Here is a 24,084-nt window from a genome sequence, read left to right as displayed (position 1 = left end):
GAGAGAGAGAGAGAGAGAGAGATCAGGAGCAGGGGAGGATCAGAGAGAGAGGGAGACACAGAATCCGAAACAAGCTCCAGGCTCTGAGCTGTCAGCACAGAACCCGATGCGGGACTGGAACCCACCAACCGTGAGATCATGACCTGAGCTGAAGTTGGACGCTTAACCAACTAAGCCACCCAGATGCCCCAGTCAAGAGATCTTTAAGGCTAAAACTTCTGTAACTAATTCCTAAGTGCATCAGTGTAATACCAAACGATAGATTTATTTTTATTTTTTTTAGGGTTATTTATTTACTTTGAGAGACAGCACGAGAGGGAGGGGGTAGAGAGAGAGGGAGGCGACAGAGAATCTCAAGCAGGATCCACACTGTCAGTGCAGAGCCAGACCAGGGGCTCGAACTCAGGAAACCCTGAGATCAGGCCCTGAGCCCACACCCAGAGTCTGATGCTTGGCCTACTGAGGCACCCAGGCGCCCCAAACAATAGATTTAAAAACAGTTTTGTTGAAGTATAATGGACACACAGCAAATGCACTTGAGGAATGCATATACTCTACTGAGTCTGGAATACGCACACACCTAATCTCTGTCCTTCACCTTTACCAGGGGTCCTCTGTCCCTTCTTGTTGTAAAACCCCTGAACGTGAGATTTTTAGCCCTTAACGTGCTGGGGCGGCACGTGTGGCCGCACGTGTGGGGACACATGCCCGACGGCCGCGGTAGCGCGGCGCCCGCCCTCCCNCCCCCAGCGGCGCGCCCCTGGGAGCTGGGAGCCCGGGTGGGAGGGCCCGGGACCGCGGTGACGCCGGGAGCCAGCCCCGAGGGAGAGAGGTGTTCGCCGGGGAGCCCCCAACCCGGCAGGGAGCGCCCCGCTTCCAGTTCTTAGAGCGGAGAGAGGGTGGTTGCGGCAAGGACTGCAGCGTCCGACGGCGGAGCGCCCAGGTGTGGCGTGTCCGGGGCACCCCCGCGGCTTCCTTCGGGCCGGCTTGCAGAAGTCGTCAGAGGCGCGGAACTCTTCCCCGGCGGAAGATCGCACCTGCTAACGTTGGAACAGACTCAGTGCTCCTGCTCGGTAAACCTCGCCACGCCGACCCTCTAAGTCCCCACCACCGAGATTTGTGGGGGAGTTTCAAAGGCAAATACCTGTGAAGCACTTTGAGCTTCAAGGACATCATTTCAACGAACGTGAAAACCGGTCCTGCCCAGCGTGTCTTAGCCAGCAGCAGACAAGTGAGGGTTCCCCCCCACCCCTTTTCTGTCCCTCTCTTCTGAAAATAATTTATGAAAGGTCGTATTTTTGACAAAGCCCTAAACAAAGTGTTGTGAAACAATTGGAAAAGAAATGCACAATACAGTCTTGTTGACTGTACTGTGGATGAGATTTCTAAACGAATTCATCTTGCCTAATTGACACTTTCTACCCACTGAACAACAGCTCACCATTTCCCTGTACCCCCAGCCCCTGATAACCACTGTGTTATTCTCAGTTTCTAGGAGTTTGAATATTTTAGATCCCTCATATAAGTGGAGTCACTATGTTATGTGAAATAAGCCAGCTAAGGGACAAATACTGCATGATTCCAAATGATAGACTTTTGACATTTATTAATATGCTCCTGTGTAAAAGAGGGACATTGCATTGCAATGTATTTTTAAAGATTTCTTTTAAAAAATATTTATTTTTTTGAGAGAAGGAGAGAGCAAATATGAGTGGGGCAGGGGCAGAGAGAGAGGAAGGGAGAGAATCCAAAGCAGGCTCTGCACTGTCCGCGCAGAGCCTGATGTGGGATTTGATCCCTCAGACCTGTGAGATCATGAACTGAGCTGAAACCAAGAATTGGACTTTTAACTGACAGAGCCACCCAGGTTACCCCTATTTTTTAAGTATTACGAATAAAATATACCTTAAATATTAAAATAAGATTTAAATATAAGGTTAAAATATACCTCGCCCCAAACATATCTAAAGGCATACATTCGCGAGCTGAGCAATTTACATATAAAATATACCTAATTTCCAGACACATTCCACGTGGATGAACTCTGAAGACATTACGCTAAATGAAAAAAGTCACAAAAGGACAAATATTGTATAATTCTGTTTACATAAGGTCCACGGAGGAGTCAGGTTCATAGAGACAGAAAGCAGAATGGGGGGTGCGGAGGTGGCGGAGGGACAGATGGGGAATTGGTGTTTACTAGGGATGGAATTTCACTTTGCAAAGACAAAGGTCTGGAAGATGCATGACTGTGATGGCTGCACAACAGCGTGGATGTACTCGACTCTGCCGAACTGTATGTGTAAAATGGTTAAAAAGATCAGGTTTATGCCACCTCTCTTTTACCACACAAAAATAAGATACTATGTATGTCTTTTTCAATCATAGCATGGAAAAAGACTGTATGTGTGTTTCAAAAAGGATGGAAAGTTGGACAGATCTGTGTTCGAATCGAATGGTATGGGAAATTCTGGAGGAAAAGATATTCTTTTACTTGTAGGATTTTTTAAGAGCATTTAAAATGCTGGTAAGAATGGTGACACTTTAAATGAGAAGGAAGAAAAAAATAAAGAAGCCGATACAGTATTCAAGTGTAAGAAGTTTTAACCAAGAATCCAGTGCAGCACATTTAATGTTTACTGTGGTGCTGCCTCTGGATATCTTTCATATTTTGAAAAAAAGAGGTATGTTAAAAATTTTCTGCAGGCAAGGGAAATATACATGTAGTGGAGAAAAGATCCTTGTGGTTTCTCAATAAGTTTAAAAATGTTTATATAATATGATCAGAGTTAAGATCTAATATATGCTTCCATTCTTCTTTTATTCCCATAGATACTTTTTTCTCTTATATCACAAAAAAGTGATTTACTTCTGAACTAGAAGATTTATAAATATTTTAATGTTCATAATCCAAAAGAATTTTCCTCAGCTGCCACAGTGAATTTTTTCTTCTGCCAATATGCTGCAGTGGTTAAATATGCAAGAGAAAGCTTTGTCATAATTTAAAAATATTACTCTGATGAAATCAGCAAAACTTCACTAAAATTATGAACAGTGGCATTTCTCATGGTCTGATTAGAAATAGTGAAGCGTGTTCTATAATCACAGGAAGTTAAAATAAAAGCAACCAAATAATCAAAATCACTGTGATGAACACCTTCTACTTATAATATGCATAGATGATGTTTTAGGTTTTCTAAATGTTTAGCATTTAACACACATGGTGTCAGGCATTTATTAGTGGCCAGAATGTGTTTGGCTCTCCTGTTTTTTTCCCAGATATTTACAATTACAACTTAAACTCGTTGAATTATGTAGGGGAATTTTAATGGAAAAACCTAAACTTTGGTGACTGGAATTTGATATAGTTTGTAGCACAGTTAACTTCTACAATACTTAGTTTTAAAAAAACGTCCCATGACGTATACTGGGTTAAATGTCATTGGTATAAACAGCTGAGTGATTCAGTCACATTTTTACAGAGGTGACTGTACCATTTTGCTTGCACATGTCTTTAGGGTGATGAATTTGAAAAACAAATTTTCATTTTTCAAAGGACAGGGTGTTTCTCCTGTTTTGTGGAAAGTGCAACGATTGACATTTTAACTGGTGAAACATCCAGATAATGAAAGAAATCAATTTTTTTCCTAAAGCCACATTTCAACATTTATACAATCCAGAGTTCTTTATTGCCATTTCATAGTATTGCCTAGTTGGGTAATAGGATGGTTGCTGGGTACATCAGCGGCTACCTGCAGTGAATAAGATTGCTGTTTGCATGGATTTATTTATTTATTTATTTATTTATTTAGTATATTAATTTATATTGCCCAACAGGACAGTGTTGAATTGATTACCCAAACAGGGATGCTTAAGAGGGGGAAAAAAGAGGTATTAATTATTATACTAGGATAACAGGCATAAACTGAGACAACCCAGATGGATGGTCAACCTACCCATGGAAGATTTTCTCTTTCAAGGAATAATTTTGGGTACCCTTGGGAGTAGGGGAAGAGTTCTTTACCATTTCCAAAACCTTTAAGCACATTTAGAGGTCAGATAGGTATCCTGACTTGCGTATTTCTACACTCTACCAACTGAGAAGAGTCTGAGGTCACCTAATAAGTGGCAAAGTTCATAGAGAACCAAGGAGTTAGACCAGAGGATTTTCCAGATGGCCGGGGAAACAGTCACTGCTTGTTATTGGTGCTTAAGACTGTCAAAAAAACAGAAGAGATTCTTCTTTGAGGATTAACTTTTATCAGTAGTACCCTCTGAACTCTGTAGCCAGAGCTGAGTAAAGAAAAAAGCATCTCTAAGATTTCCAGTTAAGTGCATGGGTGAGTGGCATTTCCTTGTCCTATTGATTTACCATTAGGTAGTATGCAACATTTTTCATTATTATAATGTAGTTGTGTTTCTTTTTTGGGGAAATCCATTTCAGGAAGAAGGCAGTATTTGCTTGTTAAGAAGAAAAGTAGCATTATATATCAATTATATGACTTTAAACAAACATAGCTCTGAGATCTAAATGTTTACATGTAGAAAAAACTCAAGTGGTAGTGTTACTTGCATAGTGGACTTCAGTGTTTTAAGAGTTGACACGTTAGTGATGAACTATCTGGTCATAAAACCAGGCATCCTTGTTTATAGAAATTTGGTCCTTTGATTGTTAAGATATTGTGAGCTTATTCAATATACTGGTCAATTTGGTCATCTGATGTAAAATTGAAAATAATGGTTAGGAGCAGGCATATGGTGATGTAGTGCCTGGGTTAGGGAGGCTTCATAGTATGAGCTTTGGTGACAGACATTTCAAAGCCCAGATGTTCTGTTTACTTAATTTATCACAGACAAGTACTCAGAGTAGCTTTTCTCTTAGAAGGATGATTACACTTACTGTGCCCAGGATTTGAGAGGACACATGGGAATATATGTAAAACACCTGGCACCACACTGGGTACTTCTGGTCACATGTCTGTTCTAATTACTAAAGATAGCATTAAAATATTTTTTAATNCCCTTAATGTTTAGTTTTGAAAGAGAGACAGAGCACAAGTCGGGGAGGGGCAGAGAGAGAGGGAGACACAGAATCTGAAGCAGGCTCTGGGCTCTGAGCTGTCAGCACAGAGCCCAACCAGGGGCTTGAACCCACGAACAGTGAGATCATGACCTAAGCCAAAGTTGGGTGCTCAACTGACTGAGCCACCCAGGCACCCCTAGATAATAGCATTTTGATCCTAGGGAGCCTGCTAAAACTTTGAGTTTGTCAAGACTTTGGGTATGTTCTGACCAAGAATATTTTGTCCCAGTGTTCTAAAAATGCATATGCATGAAAAAGAGTATTTGGAAATAAATTCTTAAATTGTATTAATTTACTCCTCAAGCTAATACCTAAGATAGCCTGATGCTATGATTCTTATTGTAGGCAAAGGAAATTTAAGCTCATAAAAACTAATTTCTCAAAAGCCCAAATCAGGTTGTTGGAATTTCTAGTTTACTGTCCAGTCCTGCTGTATTTTTCTCACTAATTTGGTGGCAAAGCTGGTACAGATGCTGTGTAGCTCACCCCAAACATTGAGTTGTTCTAGAACTAGTTATTTGTTTTAAAGTATTTCATTTTATTCATTTATTTATTCATTTATTATTTTTTTCTCCAAGTTTTCATTTAAATTCAAATTAGTTAACACGCACTGTTTNCTCTCTTTTCCCTCCCTGTGTTCATCTGTGTCTTGAATTCCACGTATGAGTGAAATCATATGGTATTTGCCTTTCTCTGACTGACTTATTTAGCTTAGCATAATACTGTCTAGCTCCATCCAGTTCATTGGAAATGACAAAATTTCATTCTTTTTGAAGAATACATATCCACCATATCTTCTTTACCCATCCATCAGTAAATGATGGCCATTTGGGTTCTTCCCATTATTTACAATTTGGCTGTTGTAAATACTGCTGCTGTAAACATTGGGGTGCATGTATCCCTTCAGGTCTGTGGTTTTGCGTCCTTTGGGTAAGTACCTAGTAGTGCAATTGATAGACCATATGGGAGTTCGATTTTTAACTTTTTGAGGAACCTCCATAGTGTTTTCTTTCGTAATCAATATGGAAACTTAAGTATTTCCCAACTTTTTAGTTGTGTATTAAGAGGGAAACAAAAGGTGAAGTTCAGAACGTCTAATTTACCTGCAATTCCAAAGTGAGTAGGCTTTTTTTTTTGGAGAAACTATCAAAATAGCATAACAGAATGAATACCGCAGCACCAACCATAAACTGTTTGGGTGTCCAGAGTCCATTCCCCTCTTTCAACTGGATCTTTTGAAACTACTGACTCAGCAGTTGAGTCTTGGTGGTCTTGGCAGATGCATCAGTCATTCCCTGAAAAGCTCTCCTTTCACTGTGCATCGCTCAGCACCACAGAGCTGGCCACAGCTAGGATGAAACGTGTCAGACTTGCGGTCAGAAGAATCTAGAAGGGTGCTGTCTCACACACCACATGGAAAACTGAGAAAAAAGCAAAGCTATCCTGATATTCAGAAAACAATTATTACAAAGTGGAATGCTTGTTCTGCCCTCGAAGTTAATTGGCTAATGTAAAGTCTGTATTTCAGGAATTAATTTCTCCTCATCTGTTTCCCTTCCTCCACCCACCCCCCTCCCACGCATAACAGCAAATCATCTCACGTGTGACTTTGAATCCGGTTTCTGCGGCTGGGAACCATTTCTCACAGAAGATTCACACTGGGAGTTCATGAAAGGATCGGCCAGTGGAGACAGCCACCTTCCTGATGCTGATCATGTAGCAAACACAAATCATGGTAGGACGTTTTCCTCTTGAAACACTTTTTTTTGTTGTCTTTCTTTCATGTTGCAGAATGATGGTACTACGTATTTTCATTTCTAGCTACAGGCTGTATACATAGAACTCTGGTTTATCTTGCTTGAAACTCTCCTGATCAACAGAATAACTTGTCATTAATTGAGTTTCCCCAAAAACATTGTTTTAATAACCAGTGTTTTTCGTGCCACATTTTTTTTACTTTTTGTTTTATAATTTTTTTATGTTTGTTTATTTTTGAGAGAGAGAGAGAAAGTGGGGGAGGGAAAGACAGGGGGGAACAGAGGATCAGAAGCTGGCTCTGTGCTAACAGCAGCAGGCCCAATGCAGGGCTCAAACTCATGAACCGTGAGATCATGACCTGAGCCAAAGTTGGGCCCTCAACTGACTGAGCCACCCAGGCACCCCTCTTGCCACGTTTTTTACAAGGTTGGGCTGAAGGCATGGGTGGGGGGCATTCTGATAATATTCTCTAGTTGCCAGAACTCATGTACAATAAGTGTGCCTTCTTTTTAGAGCAATCCAATTTTTGCAAAACAGAAAGAAAAATAGTTTCACTTCTTTCTGGAAACAGAGAACAGAGATTAAGCACCATCTATAACATAAATTGACAAATACTTGACTGCAGTTTAATCACTCTCAAGCCTTCTTTGTAACAGTCTTCTTTCTCGTGTATTTTTAAGCACCATTACGATTTTCACACAGCCTCTTAAAACAGAGCAATTATAACAAAATAATGACATTTCAATCAAGGTTTGTGAATCTCTAAGGGAAACAGGAGGGTTTTGTTCTGTTTTCCCTCTTTTGTGTAGATGTCATTGCCTAGGTATATTAGTATCCTATTAAAACTTTACACTAATACACCTGTATTGTCGATCCTCTTTAGGCTCATATAACCCTCTTGAACATTTTTCTGTTTCTCCTTTGAGATTTCCAAGGAAGTATGCCAAATTAGCAGTGCTGACCGTATTTTAAATTATAGTCCTTGCAAACTGGGGTTGGTGGGGGAAGCATGTCAATGGATGGGGAGGGAGACTGTGGCCATCTTTTGTCTAAAACTATAAACCTAGCTCATTATTTGACAGTGGAGTAAGGTCGTATTTAAAAAAATTTTTTTTTTGTATGTGTGCCAGTTAACCTTTTTTTTTTTCCTTTACGATTTTGTGACGGAGTGGATTAAAATTTGAAACAGAAAGGACTGCTAAGTATTGTCCATCTGTTAAAGTATAATTTAAATGCAGCAATATTCAACCTTTTTGGCGGACAGTTCACTGAGTTTGAACAAACATATGTAATTGTTCAACCACCAGAAAACTCAAGATCTGAAGGAGTTCCTTTTTCCCCCCAGGGCTATTCCACTTTGCAGTCAATGCCCATCTCACTTCTAGCCACGGACATCTACTGATCTGATGTTGCCCTTTCCATAATGTCATATAAAGACATTAATAGCCTATGTAGCCTTTTGAGTCTGTCTTCTTTCAATTAGCTTAATAGGTCTGACTTTCATCCTTGTTGACTGCAGTTCCATCCTTTTTTACTACAGAGTAGTATTCCAATGCATTGATGAAGCAGTTTGTTTATTTGCTGATCGCTGAAGGATATTTCAGTTGCTTCTAAATGTTGGTCATTATGAACATTCTATAAGATTTGCGTATCTTTTTTTTTTTTTGGACATAAGTTTTCATTTGACTTGAGTACTCTAGATCCTCGGTTTAATTAATTTTTTTCATTCTGGTGTTGAGTGACAGAGGCTTTGATTTCTGGCCCTTTCTCTGAGAAATGTTCCAGCTGCCCCTTTTAGAAGGTTAACTTCCAGCCTCCCTTAGTTTCCTCACATGCATGCGCCAGTCAGTACTCAGGTGGAGATTCAGGGGAGGGGGGAGACTCTGTGGATCTCTGCAGCTCTCTCTGCAGCCCTGGCCTTCTGTCCTCTGCCCTGTGGCTCTAGCCGCCTGCGCATCCCCAAAGTAGCATCTCCATCTTTTCAGTCTGAAGAGATCTTCACACTCCTTCTGGCTCTCCCCTCCGTACATGGTAAGCTGGGAACCATTTAGGCAGTAAACAGGGGAAATTGTGTGGCATAGCTCTGTCTTCTTTCTCTGGAGATCATTATCCTGTGATCGTACGTTCTTATTGTCTTACATTTAAAAACTGTTGTCTAATACATTCTGTGCATGTATGTGCGTGCTAATTTAAGAAGACTAAATGTTGTCCCTGATACTCAGCCTTGCCTTGAAGTACAAGAAGTCTAATTCTTTTTGTTTGCTTGCTTCATTTCTTTGGTCTGGATATCCCACAACGTGTTTAGCTATCTTCCTGTTGAGTGACAATGCTTTAAAATCCATTCTTGTACACGTTTACTTGTATAGGGTGCTTTCAATTCTATGCAATAAACAACTATGAGTGACACTACTATATTTTTACAGAAAGATATGTACTTTCCCTTCAAATCTTAACACTTAAAATTCCAGTAGCAAAATAAGAGTGCTTTTCCCCCCATTTTTCTACCAGCATCAGGCATTATAGTCTCTTAAAATTTTTTAATCTGTGGGTATAAAATGGTTGTTCATATGTAATATTTATTGTATTTTACTGAAAAATGATCTTTTCAAATATTTCTTATCTCAGTTTATTTAGAGCTTCTTTAATTTCATAAAATTCTGAAGCTTTTAGTGTGTATGTTTACAAATATTTTGTTAATATATTCTTAGGTTTTTGATAGGTTTGCAGCTCTTGTAATTATATTTTAAAAATTATTTTTTGGTTGCTAGTATAGAGAAATGCAATTGTATTTTATATATTGATCTTGTGTCCAATGACCTTGCTAATTGTATTTATTAAAATTTTATACCTAAAATAATTGTGAATATATATGTATATTTTTTAGTTTTTAGGTTCACAATTATTTTGTCTGCAAATAATGACAATTTTATTTCCTTCTATCTAAATGTTTAGCCTTCTGTTTTCTTTGTTTTGTTGAATTGCAGTGGCTAGTAATTGTGGGGAAATGTTAAATAGAACTGGTGATAGCTTCTAAACTTGTTCTTATTTCAGAAGAAGGCTGTCAATAACTCAACCTTAAGTGCTATATTTGTTGAAAGATTGTTTTGCTTCATCAGATAGAGATGTTCCCTTCTGTTCATAATGTGGTTTATCTATATCTATATCTAACTATATCCGTATCTATATATATGAATATAAAAATTTGTCAAGTGCTTTTTCCATATCACAGTAGTCATATGATCATCATATTATCTTTTTTGTTTACTCACAACATGAATTTTTCAATTATTAAACTGGCCTTGCATTCATGAATCATCTCATTTGGTTGGTTTTACTTATTGTATTCATGATTTTTTATTCTATATGGTAATATTTATTTATGATATCTGTATCATATTTGAGTCATTATAAAGTCTGGTCCCTAATGTTTTCACATCATGTAAGGAGTCCCTTCTGACCTTTTCATTAAAAGAGGATGCTTGCTTTGCAAAAGATGAGGTTGAGACTGGCATGGACAGTTGAACCCACAGAGGCTGATCCCCTCATTGTTTAATTTTTATGCTGTGTTATTCATGTCACCCTTCTGGGGTGTGTGGTTGTACAAGAGTTTCACAATGAACCATGCAGATTACCAGGGACAATCTAATCAATATGCTATAATTCCATAGTTCTCTTAGTACTATGGAATTCTGCAAACCAGACTTAAAATAAATTTGGAGACATATTTTTAGAAGTCCCTGGGTCTGGGTTCAGAGTTCATATTCTCTTTACTCCTTACCTGCCTGTATAATTACTAAGACTATTGGGGCTCAGTCAGTTAAGCATCTGACTTTGGCTCAGGTCATGTTCTCACAGTCCGTGGGTTCGAACCCTGCATCAGGCTCTGTGCTGACAGCTCAAGCCTGGAGTCTGTTTCAGATTCTGTGTCTCCCCTTCTCTCTGCACCTTTCCCAGTCACATTCTATCTCTCTCTCTCAAAAATAAATAAATATTAAAAAAAGACTATATGCTTTCTAAATATTGAAGTTTTCTTAGGATTTCATTTTGCTTCCAAATAAATTTTCACTTAATTAATATTTTAATAACATGTTTCCATATAAAAATATTTTATCTCCTTTTATGTAATCATAAGTTTTATGGTCTTTCACAAGTTTTTATAATGTTCTTCATAGAAGTTCTGTCCTTTTCTTGTTAGACTTATTCCTGCATATTTTGTATTAATGTAATTATGAAGAGAATATCTCTCACCATTTCTATGTCTAGGGTCTTATTGTTAAAGTTTAAAAAAATAGGTTAACCTTACCAAATTCTCTTATTCATACTTGTCATTATTTAAAAACAGAAGTCTTGGCAGTATCTACTTTTGTGATTATATTATTGGCAAAACATGAAAACTCTTGTCTCTATTTTTCTGTTATGTTTACTAAGTATATTATTTTCTTGACTACTATATTTACTAGACCTATATATAATTTAGTGTAAGATAATTAATATTATGTGATTAATAATGAGGACAGAAATCTCTAGTTACCCATTTTAATGAAAATAGCTTTGGTCACCATTTAGGATATTTATTTGGGGGTTGATCATTAATCTTCATTTAATTGTTTACTTTTAATATTTTCTTAAGGTTTTTTTGTTCGCAATGGCTATTTTTTGGCCACAGGCTTCTCGATGTTTGTTGATCCACGTCTGATTTTACAATTTAATTTTTTATCTACTTGACTATTTTGATACAGTGGCTAAATTAAACTAAGCTTCCATTCTTGGAAAGGTCTGATTGGTCAGGACATATTTTTGGATAAGGATTTTGAATGAATTGATAACTTTTTAATTAGAATTTTATACTATGATCATGAGTGACGTTGCTCTGCAATTTATTTTTTATGTTCCTATTTCCATAATTTTAAAATTAGAGCTATCTGGCAATGTAAAATGAGTTGAGGTGTATATTTCTCTAAGACTTAAGATCCCTTGAGTAATATTACAAATATTCCTTAAAAACCGATTAAAACTCAACTGTGGTACTACACATTACCAGGAGATTTTTTTCATCACTTTACAAGTAATTTTTATGGTAAAGCCAATTCATTCAAACCTTTTGCTTCTTTTAGATTTTAGTTTTAGTTATATGGACTACAGTTAACAGCTTGCTTGAAATTGTGCGTATTGTTTTTAAATGATCAGGGGCTCAAGATTTTTGTGTATTTGTTAACTTATAAAATTTTTATTAGTCTTTTAAAAGTATTCAATTGAGTTTCACTTGAACTTGAGGATTTTTAAGCTGGAATAATTTTGTTTTCAAAATCCTCTTTTCCTGTGCTATTCTTTTATAGGTGAAGGAATTTAATGAGCTTATATAGTTTCTCTCACTCTTAGTTTGAAATTAGGGAATGCAAGCTTTTATTCTTTCCTGTTGGTTTTGGGATTTTAAAGCCTATACAATGGTTTTGGGATTTTAAAGGCTGGCTCACTCAGTAGAGCATGTGACTCTTGGTCTCAGGGTCATGAGTTCAAGCCCCATGTTGGATGAGACTTGTTGGGTATAGAGCCTACTTTAAAAAAGCCCATATTAGCTTTCCTGTTTTTCTCATTCAGAGATGATACTGCTGATTTGTGGCCTTGGTTGTTTAGTTAAATACATGGTGGTATCTATAAAAAAATACATTTTAATTCTGAAATCCTTGCCTTTCTGTGTACCTGTGTCTAGGAAAATCACCCTCTGAATATGGTATTTTTCAGTAAAAATAGTTGGCTTTCCAAGTTGCCCATCACTTGGTGATTATCAAAGGGCAGGATCAGACCTTGACATTGTTCTGCATAGCCTTTCTGGCACATTTTCAGTATTCATTGAAGCTACCCCTGACAGCAGTTCAAAATGTGTGCTCGTTTGAGCTGCTAAGAGATGTTATCCCTGTACATTTGCCATGAGTACATCTACTGTAGTTAAAATCTAAAAGCAGTTATTTTGTTAACGCTCAGATTAGATCTTTAATTAAGCTTCCGTCCTCACTAGCACAGACAACAGTGTCAAACATGTAAGCCCCAGGAGAAACCAAACTCATTCCACAGGCTGGCATCCTTAGTACTTCGTGAAGAAACTTAAAAATCATGCTCTCAGGAGAATTTCATATGCACATGTTGAATATCCAGTTGTAAACTTAGAAGTGTCACCTAATTTGATTTCAGATTCTATTTACGACATGACTTAAGCCAATAAAAATATTTGTTTAGGGGGTTTAAGATCAAGAGTTGATTTTAATCGGATTTTATTTTCAATATTTAATGTTATCCACTTGAAAGAACTTTTGGGTATCTACAGAGCTAAATGGTAAATAACCACAAATGTAATTTTCTTTATCTGATCGACAGTTGAATGTGTGCAAGGATAAGAGGTAAGAGCAAAGAATTACTAAAACTACAATAGTAGAATTTATATCCATGTGACTTTACAATTTTTTGTTCTTTTGTGTTTTTTTTTTTTTTTTTTTTTTTTGCAGGATCATTCATTTATTTCAGGTCACATCGATTTCCAGGAGTGGCCAAGCTTGGAAGTCCTATTCTTACAAAAGCACGCGCTGCCTCTACCCCGTGTCAGGTAGCTAGTTATTGGTACTTGCACTGACCATTCTGTGATTGTAAACTGTTGGGCTTGGGTTACTGGTACCAGTAAACGCCTGCCATGTTTTATTACTATTTTCATGATGAACTGAGAGATTTAAATGAGCTATTTCAACATGAAATGCCATGTCCTTCCAAAAGACTATCTGCAACATATAACTTCAACGGTTCTTTTGGGGGCCTATTAAAGAATATTTCTGTCATTTTATATTCTTTCCTCATGGTCCTTTCAGTAACCTGAAACCTTGAATAACATGCTGCCAAAACTGCCGATTTTTTTGGCCAACAGTGTTCATTGAGTAAAATAAAATCATCTACCCAAATGCTTGTTGAGAGGACGATGAATGCGTGAAAAAAAAGGGAGGTAAAAATGTGCACGAAAAACGAATTCCATTTTCTGCAATTTTTTTTCCAGTCAGTCTTTCTGATGTCACATAAACACAGACCAAGCAATACTCAGGCCATTTCAACAGCACAAGAGACAGGAGAGCCGAGAAGGAACCTGGAAGCACACCTGGTTCAAATCTCAGTTTGTAGGAGGATTCTCGCACAGAGTCGTGACACAGGCTTTTCTTTCCAGAAAACAACTTTGTTCATGCCAGCACTGCTCAGTTGGGTTTCTATCCAAAGAAATGAGCCCCCAACGCCATGTGGCATAGTTTTTTGTATATTTTTTACTACTTTGTCTCCTACATGTGGTAACACACAAACATGTAGTCTGAAGTGGATTCATGTTACAAGGTCATGAGGGATACTGTCATGTACTTACACGGATAGCCAGGTTGCCTTGCGGTTTTTTTTTTTTTCTTTCCTTAGGAAGGGGTCCCTACCATGAGTTCTGCCACAGATAACATACTCTCCTTGGGGGTGTCTACACTGGAAGCATAGTATTAGCATACCTTTTTCACAGGGTTGTCAGGATTAACATGTCATTAAATAAGTACCCAACGAAGTATCTGACACATAGTAGATGTTTACTAAACAAAATTCCTTTAGTTTCCATGAAACGAACACCTACATTAGATGTTTCTATTCAGCCTGTCTTGTTTTCAGCCCTTTTGAGAATTCTAGCATGCCTCTAAGCCCTTTAGGAGTCCAGTTTATTTTTTTAGTTATCAGAAAATAATGGAGATCGATACTGCTGCACACTAAATTCATCATCCGTAAGTGTAGGGGTACCGCCGTTTATTCAGGTATTCCTGGTGACATTACATATCACTCAGAGGTATAAATCTAATTATATGTACAACGTGATCTATATCTGAATGGCAGCGCCCAGAGCTCTTAATGGATGGTCCTCCCTCTTCCTTCTCCCCACCTCCTTGTTATTCCCTGCCCGTTTCTCTGTGGGGATTATATTCAGAATACCTGCCTGGACTCCACTTCGCCCAAATGCACTCCACACTTGCCCACCTTTGTTTTGTTTCAGTTAAATCCTATGCAATAGATATAGATTTTTTTTTTTTTTTGAGAACTCCAGAAGCATTTACTCACTCTGTAAAGGTGCTTCACAAACTTACTTGGCTTTAATTCAAGGCCATATACTGAAGCGATGCGACCGTGGGCACTGTCGTTGTATACGTAAGACATCCGATGCAAAACATTAAAATGGATTCTGCCTGTTTTGTAGAAATTTGAAAGTAAACATTAAGAGCTTATTAGAAATTCCTGAGACTCGTTTAGAAATCATATACATTTTTTCCTTTGTAAAGATGATCTGCACTTCCCATTGTTGTGTGCTGCTAGCCATTAGTTTGTGGTCAGTAGGATTATGTTTCAGTTTACAGTTGCTTCCACTTGGAGCATTTTTCTCTACTGTCGCTTAAACTTGGAGTTTAGCTGTGGTGGGGCCTCCCTGAAAGCCATGGGCTGTTTAGATGCTTGATGAGTTATTTCTCAGAACGAAGTACTCAACCTCCCAAGGCCTCAGTGTGAGTAGTTTTCCTTGCTTTTTGAAAAAGTAAGTGTGTTTCAAGGAGCCATTACAGCCTGCCAGAAGAGGTATCTGTTTCTGGTTTTCCCCTTTTGTCTGTTTCTGCTTGAATGTTAGTGCTTTTGAGTTACAGGAAGGGATATTCGGGTTACTTTATGATACTTTTTTTTTTTATTTTGTCCAGGAAGTAGAATTAGGCAGCTGGAGAAGGAAGGTTATTTATAGTCTGAGATACACAAAGCTAATGTTCTTTCCCCACGGAGTATTCTAAGAGTATAGTACCACTTTTTTGTAAGTCTGTGGTAATGTGTGGTATTTTACGGAACAACAAAACAACCAAATCCATATCTTCTTGAGTAGTCAGAACATCCTGTCGATCTTCCTAATTGGAACATATTGATAATAGTTTACACTCGCGGAATAGCAGTGTTCTTCAGTATAGCATGGTAAATGGAGGCAGTGAGCTAACTGTAGTTGGGTGCATTGATATGACTAAAATCATTTTATGAAATGATGCTCTTCCCCTACATAACCATATGAAGCTAATACACTTGAGAACATTTTTTCGAAAGGGCTTTAAAAACATGAAGCCTTCTTTTCCACGTGTCTTTAAAAACATGCGTCCCCTTTTCCAGCAACAGGTTCGTGAAGTCATTTTGCATGATTTCCCTAGTCTTTAACTGATAGCCAGCACATGGCATCAACATGCACAATTTTTCCTACACCCCCTCCTTGCTCAAGATGTGGACTTTAATTTAAAAGCTTCAAACGTTCCTCCAAGTCACTGTTGGAAACTTGGCAGCTTCCCGTGGAATAGCCGGGAGATCGGACAGATGAACACATGGGTACCAGAGGCTCCTGTTTCTTACTGATGTTGAAGGGTAGTTACTGTTTTGAGTTAACTAGGAAATATCAAATATGAAGGAGATTTGTGGTAGGTATTAATATTATCTGAGTTCTCCTATTTGAGTTACTGTACTAAATTACTTTCAGGACCTGGCAATTCATTAAAAACAGGAAGATTGATAATACCAAGCTTCTGCTTTCAAGCTAGTTTCCATACTTGTCTATTTAAAAGAATAAATTCCCAGTTTGTTTTGCACATATTTTAATATTCTTTAATTAATTAATTAATTTTTAAATGTTTTATTTATTTCTGAGAGAAAGAGAGAGAGCATGAGCAGGGAAGGGTCAGAAAGAGAGGGAGGTACAGAATCCAAAACAGGCTCTAGGCTCTGAGCTGTCAGCACAGAGCCTGACGCGGGGCTTAAACCCACAAACTGTGAGATCATGACCTGAGCTGAAGTCAGATGCTTAACCGACTGAGCCACCCAGGCGCCCCTAACATTCTTTGATTTAAAAAAAAATCCTAATTTTTTTTTAAAACAGTGAATGAGGATATCAGGGAAAAGATAGATGAAGCAAGAGATGGGTTGGTCCCACAACTAAAGTTTATTAGAGCCAGGCTACGCCTGTGTGAACTAAGTTTTCCAGCAACCAGTAGAGACAGAAGAGCCATCATTTGGTTTGGATTCAAGGTGGTAAAAATAACAAAGCAAAACTAGTTCTTTGGAGAATTCTCTCCTGAGTGCACATAGTGGTAACAATGTAAGCCTTCTTTCTCTGACTCAGTACACACACATTGCTTACCTGCACACAGCCTGCGATGCTGGGAATACAATAGGGACTGCCCGAGTCCATGCTTGCCCTAATGAAATGTCGATTTTAGGGAATCTGACAGCAGTTCAGTGTCAAGTGCTCCAAGAGGTGAGTACGGCATGACAATAATAATCCGCTTATAACAACTCTCTCGACAAGTTTTGAAAGGCCATGTCTTATAATGTTCTCCAAGTAGACTGATGAACTCACACCAATGAGAAATTTAGAAAGAAAAGGTAATTAAGGAGTGGGGTGTGGAAAGGTGCAACCACACTTTGTTCCCCGATTGTTCTGCTTAGTCCGAGGATAGATGTTAGCCTACGGGATGGGTTCTAGAGGAGGCAACGGGGTGTGGGAGAAAGTTGAGTAGGTGCTCTGTGCGCCTGTGCGTGAGCAAAACATAGGGAAGCTAATCATATAAATTAAAACAACAGATTTCATTTTACTAAAGATTCCAGACTTCTAATTTAGCTTATTGAGATGAAGAATACTCAGGCAAAAATATAATTATGACTAGGCGTCAGAAAAATCACTCTGGTTGCATTTAGGGTGTGTGTGTGTGCTTGTGTGATGACTGATCCCCTTCTCAATGTGGACCTAACTCCCCGCTGAATTTTGAGAAGCTACAGATGCCTTCTTTTCTATTTTCTCTCTCTTCTATTCCTTTCCCTTCTTTCTTCTTCTATATCTTGAAGATAAAACGGGTCTTGCGTATACTAGACAGAGTCCAATATGAGGCAGAGAAGGTAGGGGTAGCCAAACATTTGGAATACAGCTGAGAAAGGGCCTGAAGATCTGGCCAAGGAGTTCTAAGATGGAGGAGCCATTGGAAGAAAGGTTCTAGGAAAGTTGAGGAAAGAAGCAGAATTTTTGAAGAGTAGAGAGTCATCTGGGCACCGACCAAAATCAAATGAAGCAGAAATAGGAAGAAATCACTTTAACAAACTCTTAAATAATGCCCTGTTATGTCACTTCACAGAGGTAAGTATCAGAGAGCCGAATTACTCCATTGCAGAGCTGGCCACTCTTTTGAGAAATGTCACAGGGCACTGTCGGAATTGAAGAACAAGTGGTATGGCCAAGGCCATTACCCTTGCAAGCTTAGGTATTCACCTGGACTCATAACTGTTCATATAAGTCACTGAAAAGCTGTCCTTTCCTTTGGTAATAAAAATGAATGATTGGGTATTTTTTAAAAAAATGTAAATAATGCACAGAGGATGCAATTAAAATCATTAAAACTTTTTAAGCTTACTTTTTCCCCCCTCTCCAATTTGCAGTGAAAGGCACTGTTTTCTTGGAAGCTTTTTTAACTACATGAAATTGTCTTGAGCACACTATTTCAGTGTCTTGCAGAGTCCCACTCCAAATAAAATGTACCTTTGTGAAAACCAAGAGAAGTAAAACATTTATAAATATTCACATTTATCTTACTACTCTTTAAGGAATCAGGCATGGATCACAAACCTAATTTCCCTTTAAAATGAAAAGTAGTAAGTACGTTTTAAATGGTTGGTATAATCTTAACATGCTTGTTTTGTAGTTCTGTTTAATAGAATTTTCTATAATAATGGAAGTTTTTCTTTGCTATGTCCAGTATGGTTACCCCTTGCTACATATAACTCTTGAGCATATGTTGTAATGAGTATAATTGAGGAACTGGATTTTTCATTGGGTTTCATTTTAATTTATGTGTAAATAGCCACACTATTTGCATATCTTTGCCACTGTATTCATTCTGGTTAATTGTTCCCTTTTCATTGTCCCCCATGAAACTCTGGAGTCCCTAAGGGCACCTGATCCTTTGTACCTTTTCTGACACAGAGCAGTTTTTTTTTTTCACTCTCTGAGAAAGTTTATACACGTTTACTTAAGCAGCGCTGCTAAAAGTACCGCTCATCTCTTCCTTCTTCTTTTCTAAAAAACACCTATTAACAAAATCTACCAAATACAACCTGTTGTAAGGTATTCTGCAAGGAATTAGCAACACACATCATGATTTGGCATCTTGACTTAGTGTTCTACTCCCAGTGGGTAGCAGACTGAGAGCCACAGAGTTTGCACACTTGACGAGTTCCTATCTGAAATCACAGCCATATTAATAACTTTATTCAATGATTTCACTCTTACCAATATTAAATTTGAAAAAAAAATACTTAGGTTTCTTTGTCTGTAATAAGCTAAAGAATTCTTAATTCTCTATAATGCCAAATCTGTTAAAAGTAGTAAATTAAATATAAGTCTCAAGCTCTTATCCTATTAAATATGGATCCCATTGGTATTGACTCTTAATACACTATTGAAATACCTACCTTAGCACTGGTGATGTACTGAACGACAGTTTGACAGCTTAAATTCTGATGAGGCATGCATAGTTCTTGTACTACTAAGTTTAGAGCTCTGTTTTGCATATATACAAGCTTGGGCTGTGCTAAAACTCTAGCAGGGATCTAAAATTTAATTGTCAGTGAGGAACATAAATCCTTCCTTTCCTTTCCATAAAATCTAATCAAACACTTTCATTTGTCTTTACATTTCTTACTTACCTGCCTTGCTTATCCGAGTTTAGGGGACATGGTGGTAATGTCTAAAATGACATGGATCACCAGAAGGAATTTTTTGATCAAGTGGTGGCAATTAAGTGGACACTGGAAAACTGTTTACTACAATGGGACAGGAAATGCTTGATCTTTTTAAGCTGGACAACTTTTTAAAAAAGCATATAAAATTTTNGCGAAAGTCGGACGCTCAACCGACTAAGCCACCCAGGCGCCCCCAAAAAAGCATATAAAATTTTTTCAACTGTGATTTCCACTGAAGTTGGTGCCAACCATGAAATAAATGGGTAGGCCATATGTATACTAATATCTGTCCATGTAACGAAATAAAACAATAGCAGTCAAGGAAACATCCCCAAGAATTTAAAATATAGTGAAACTGACAAGGAGTCAGTTTGAATCCAGAGGATTTCATTTCTGAGAGGCCTCCTCTCTGAACATTGGGTTTTCTTAGAGAGTCCTAAGGTGCACTTTTCAAAGACTTAATGAGAAGAAAAAAAATTGCTGTGCGTCCGAACTTGTTTTTATGGAGATTTCGTTGACATATTTTATAGAGTGAATCACAGCACTGAGGGAATTAAATCCTGCCTCCCATTATACCTGTTACTTAGTAAATGCTCAGTAAATATTGATTGGACAGATGAGAGTCCTGAATTGCATGTTGTCGCTACTGCTGTCAGCACCCAAAATAATTACCTCTTTACATTTTCTTTACTACCTAGTTAACTGCTCAAACCCTTGGATTAATTATGTCATCCCTGATAATGACTAGGAGGTGAAAGGATCACTCTTCCACTCCCACAAAAGGATGTTTACTTACTTGAATTAAATTACGAATTAACTGTATTGAGGAGCTCCCAAGTTCTTCGATAATGTTCCTGTAAGAAGGGATTGATGAAAAGTACTTATTACAGTTTTCTTTTATCTGAAAAAATAATTTTTCAAGAAAACGTTTTTTGGTGGTTTTTTTTTTTTTTTGGTTTGTGGTTTGAGACATCAAGGAGAATACGTAAGTAAAATCTGATTTTGTACACTAAGAATGTGTACCTCTTCCGATTTACAAGAAGCAAGAGAAAAAGGTCTTTTCATAGAAGGGAAGACCACGGAAACTTCCGTGGAAGTGAGTGGTACTGCCCATGATGGTGTGGACAGATACGTGTCCTCAAACTTGTTTTGGTGGTATGCTAGTGTCCCATTTCCTTAGGCATCTTTATGGCAAGTGTCAAACAGCTTTACCAGTTAGCAGAGCTCACCTAAGCCTTTTCTTAAGGAGAGAACAAAAAGGATGTACTTAGCATTATCTGGACTTGCATATTTGGAGGAAAGAGGAATTGGGGAGATTCTCCTGAACACCAGAATAGTTTGTGATATTTTTAATTACAGAAAAGCTCCTGGAGACAGGAAACTGGAATATTGATATCACTCAAAAACATCTTCAACAGGTGCGATTTTGGTATCGTTTGTCTCGGCATTCACATCTCTCGATCTTTACACGGACATCCCTGGATGGGGATTTGCAAAAGCAAGATGATCTAATTGGAACCGCCACATCTCAGTGGAAACAAGCAAAAATTGATCTCTCTGTGAAGCCTGGAGAATCTACCCTACCTTTCCAGGTAAGCAAGCACGTGAGAAATTAATACAACTCAGCAGAGGATGCTAACTTAATGCTACTTTTTGTTTTTTTTCAGAGAACAACATACATGACCCATCTAAGTTGTTCAGATAGTAATAAACAGGCACATTCACAATCAGAGATGAGTACAGACATTAAATTGACCTGAATACTCAGGACTTATGTGTGGAGGCTTAGCAAAAGCAGAGATAAGAATTGAATAGGAGGAAGAAAAGAACACGAAGAATTGCATAGGATGGCATGGCAAAGAGAAGAATAATTGAATAGGAAAATGTTCATATTTTAAGTGAGGATGGTAGATTATAGGAGGCAGTGAATAAACCTGACCATGCTCACATTTTAATTCTGATGCTTTATTTTCTGCTGCCCATTGACATCGAGGATTTAAAAAAGTGATTATTTTTATTCGAGAGAGAGGAAGAGAAAGAGAGTGCACATGTAAGATGGGGAGGGGCAGAAGGAGAAGGAGAGAGAAAGTCCTGAGCTGGTTCCAGGGACTGTCAGGGCAGAGCCCCTGAGGTTCTCAATCCCATGAAGTGCATCAAAATCCAGAGTCAGATGCTTAACCAACTGAGCCACTCAGCTGCCCCAATATTGAGGACTTAAAAAAATTTTTTTTAGGTTTATTTATTGCTGAGAGACAGAGACAGAGCATGAGTAGGGGAGGGGCAGAGATGGAGGGAGACACAGAACCCAAAGCAGGCTTCAGGCCCTGAGCTGTCAGCACAGAGCCCGATGCAGGGCACGAACCCATGAACTACAAGGTCATGACCTGAGCCAAAGTTGGACACTTAACCAACTGAGCCACCCAGGCGCCCCTTGAGTTGACTTTTAATCAACCTTTTATGTCATTTTCTTGGTTAGTAATAAAAGAAGGGGACTGTAGCTAATCAAATGGGTCCACGAATGGGCATGGCTACCTTCTGGATGACACTTGAAAAGAGTGATTTGGCAACTAGATTGGATGATATAGGTGAAAACTCACAGTTTTTGGAGTTACGTGGTCTGAGTTCTGATCTCTGTTCAGCTCATGGGTTGGTAAGTGATTACAAGTTACATCTTTGAGCCTCACATTTGTCTGTCTGTGAAAACACATAGTGATGATAAGAGCAATGCTTTTGGGTAGTCTGAATATTAAAGAGAAAGTTACAGTGATGGCCATGAACATGGTCTCTGGATTCTGGGGTTCAAGCCAGGCATGCAATCATGAAGTAAGTGCTTAATCCCTCAGCATTTGCTTATTCTGTGAATGGGGGTGAGGGTCATTGTTGGAGTGTTGAGAGCCCCTAATAACATACCTCATTGGTCCTCATTTCTATACCAGTTAAGATAAATACAGAAGTGAAACAGAGAGCAAAATATTTTAGAAAAGCTGCCTTTACCCTCTTCAGCCATATGTTTAAATAACACTTCACCTAGGAATACACAGATTCACCCAGAGAACAACGGACTCTGCCAGGGAAATCCAGGACTCCCACATTTTGGGAGAAACCTTTTACTATTAGCCAGAGCTAACATCAGGGTGCGTTCATCCAAGCGCGGCAGTTGAAGGAGAGATACCGAGCATGAGTTCAGAACATCCAGCTTATTCTAACATCACTGATCAGTTAGATCCTCCTCTTGATGGGAAAGTCATGGGTCATTAACAGCAGTGTTACTGCGGGGAAGTTCCTGTCTCTGGAAGATGGAGGAATAGGGAGTATGTATGGACTCCTGTGTGTGTTATCTTCTTTATAGAACTCTTGTAAGGATTGAATGATTTATACACATAAAGCACATAGGAGGTATTCTGGCACGAGCGAACACACAAAAGTATTGTTGTGATAATCACTTGGATGTTGTCTAGGAATAGCAGACACTCAGTAAATATTAGTATTCTTTATTTGGAAAAGGAGTCTCCTCTTCACCAGAACTCTAGGTTCAGTGATTAGAAATTGCTTCACTCAGTGAAGGTCTCTAAACTCCCTGATTCTCAAGGATCCTGTTTATGATTCCCCTCCAATATCGGTTGACAGAAATGCTATGAATTGAGTGACTTTTCGTAGGAAAGCAGTAAAGGCTAATCATGGAATCATTTAAGCGTCAACCCCCGTTACATGCGACAGGACAGACAAAATCAGAACAATCCAATGCCTTGCTTCCTTTATTTATGTTCTGTATAACAGTCTTTTCACCGGGTTTGTTTTTAGTTAGAATGAAACTTACCATGAAGATCTTGGAGTCCATTGTTAATTGGCATTATTGGGAATGAGACAGAATGTCCTTCTGCACACAAACCTTGCACATGAATAATTATTCATGATTTCCTTTTGATTGCCCAAACTTAGAAGCATCCCTGTTCTTCAGTAGGTGAATGGATAAACTGTCATACATCCAGACAAGGGAATATTATTCAGTGTTGAAAAGAAATGAGCTATCAACTTACGAAAAAACACAGGTGAACCTCAAGTGCATGTTACTAAGAGAAAGAAGCCAACCTGAAAAGGTTGCTCCATGTTCTGTGAGTTCAAGTATATGGCATTCTGGAAAAGGCAAAACTGGAGAGCCAATAACAAGATCAGTGGTTGCCAGGGGTTGGGGGTGCAGGGAGAAAGGAGGGATGAACAGACGGTACACAGAGAATCTGTAAGGCAGTAAAAATACCCTGTATACAGACAGTACGGTTATGAAGAAATGTTATTTTACATTGGTGCAAACCTACAGAATGTACAACATTAAGAACAGATCACTATAAAAACAATGGACTTTGGCTGATTAGGAGGCTCATCAGTTGTCACAAATGTCCGGTGCTGGTGGGAGATGCTGATGAAATGTGGGGGGTGGGGGTGGGGTTTGT

General features: G+C 38.4%; 1 protein-coding gene across 1 annotated transcript in view; it reads left to right on the top strand.

The window, feature by feature from the left end:
- MALRD1 (MAM and LDL receptor class A domain containing 1) overlaps positions 1-24,084 on the top strand; it is a 757,419-nt gene that overhangs the window by 84,000 nt on the left and 649,335 nt on the right. The window contains exons 12-14 of the mRNA XM_077772480.1: positions 6,672-6,818; positions 13,342-13,439; positions 21,055-21,228. Coding sequence (XP_077628606.1) covers positions 6,672-6,818; positions 13,342-13,439; positions 21,055-21,228 — 419 coding nt within the window. The remainder of the gene's footprint in view (positions 1-6,671; positions 6,819-13,341; positions 13,440-21,054; positions 21,229-24,084) is intronic.

The sequence above is a fragment of the Crocuta crocuta genome, unplaced genomic scaffold (assembly GCF_008692635.1).
Source record: "Crocuta crocuta isolate KB4526 unplaced genomic scaffold, BGI_CrCroc_1.0 scaffold96, whole genome shotgun sequence".
NCBI lineage: Eukaryota > Metazoa > Chordata > Mammalia > Carnivora > Hyaenidae > Crocuta > Crocuta crocuta.
This window is presented reverse-complemented; position numbering and strand designations above follow the sequence as displayed.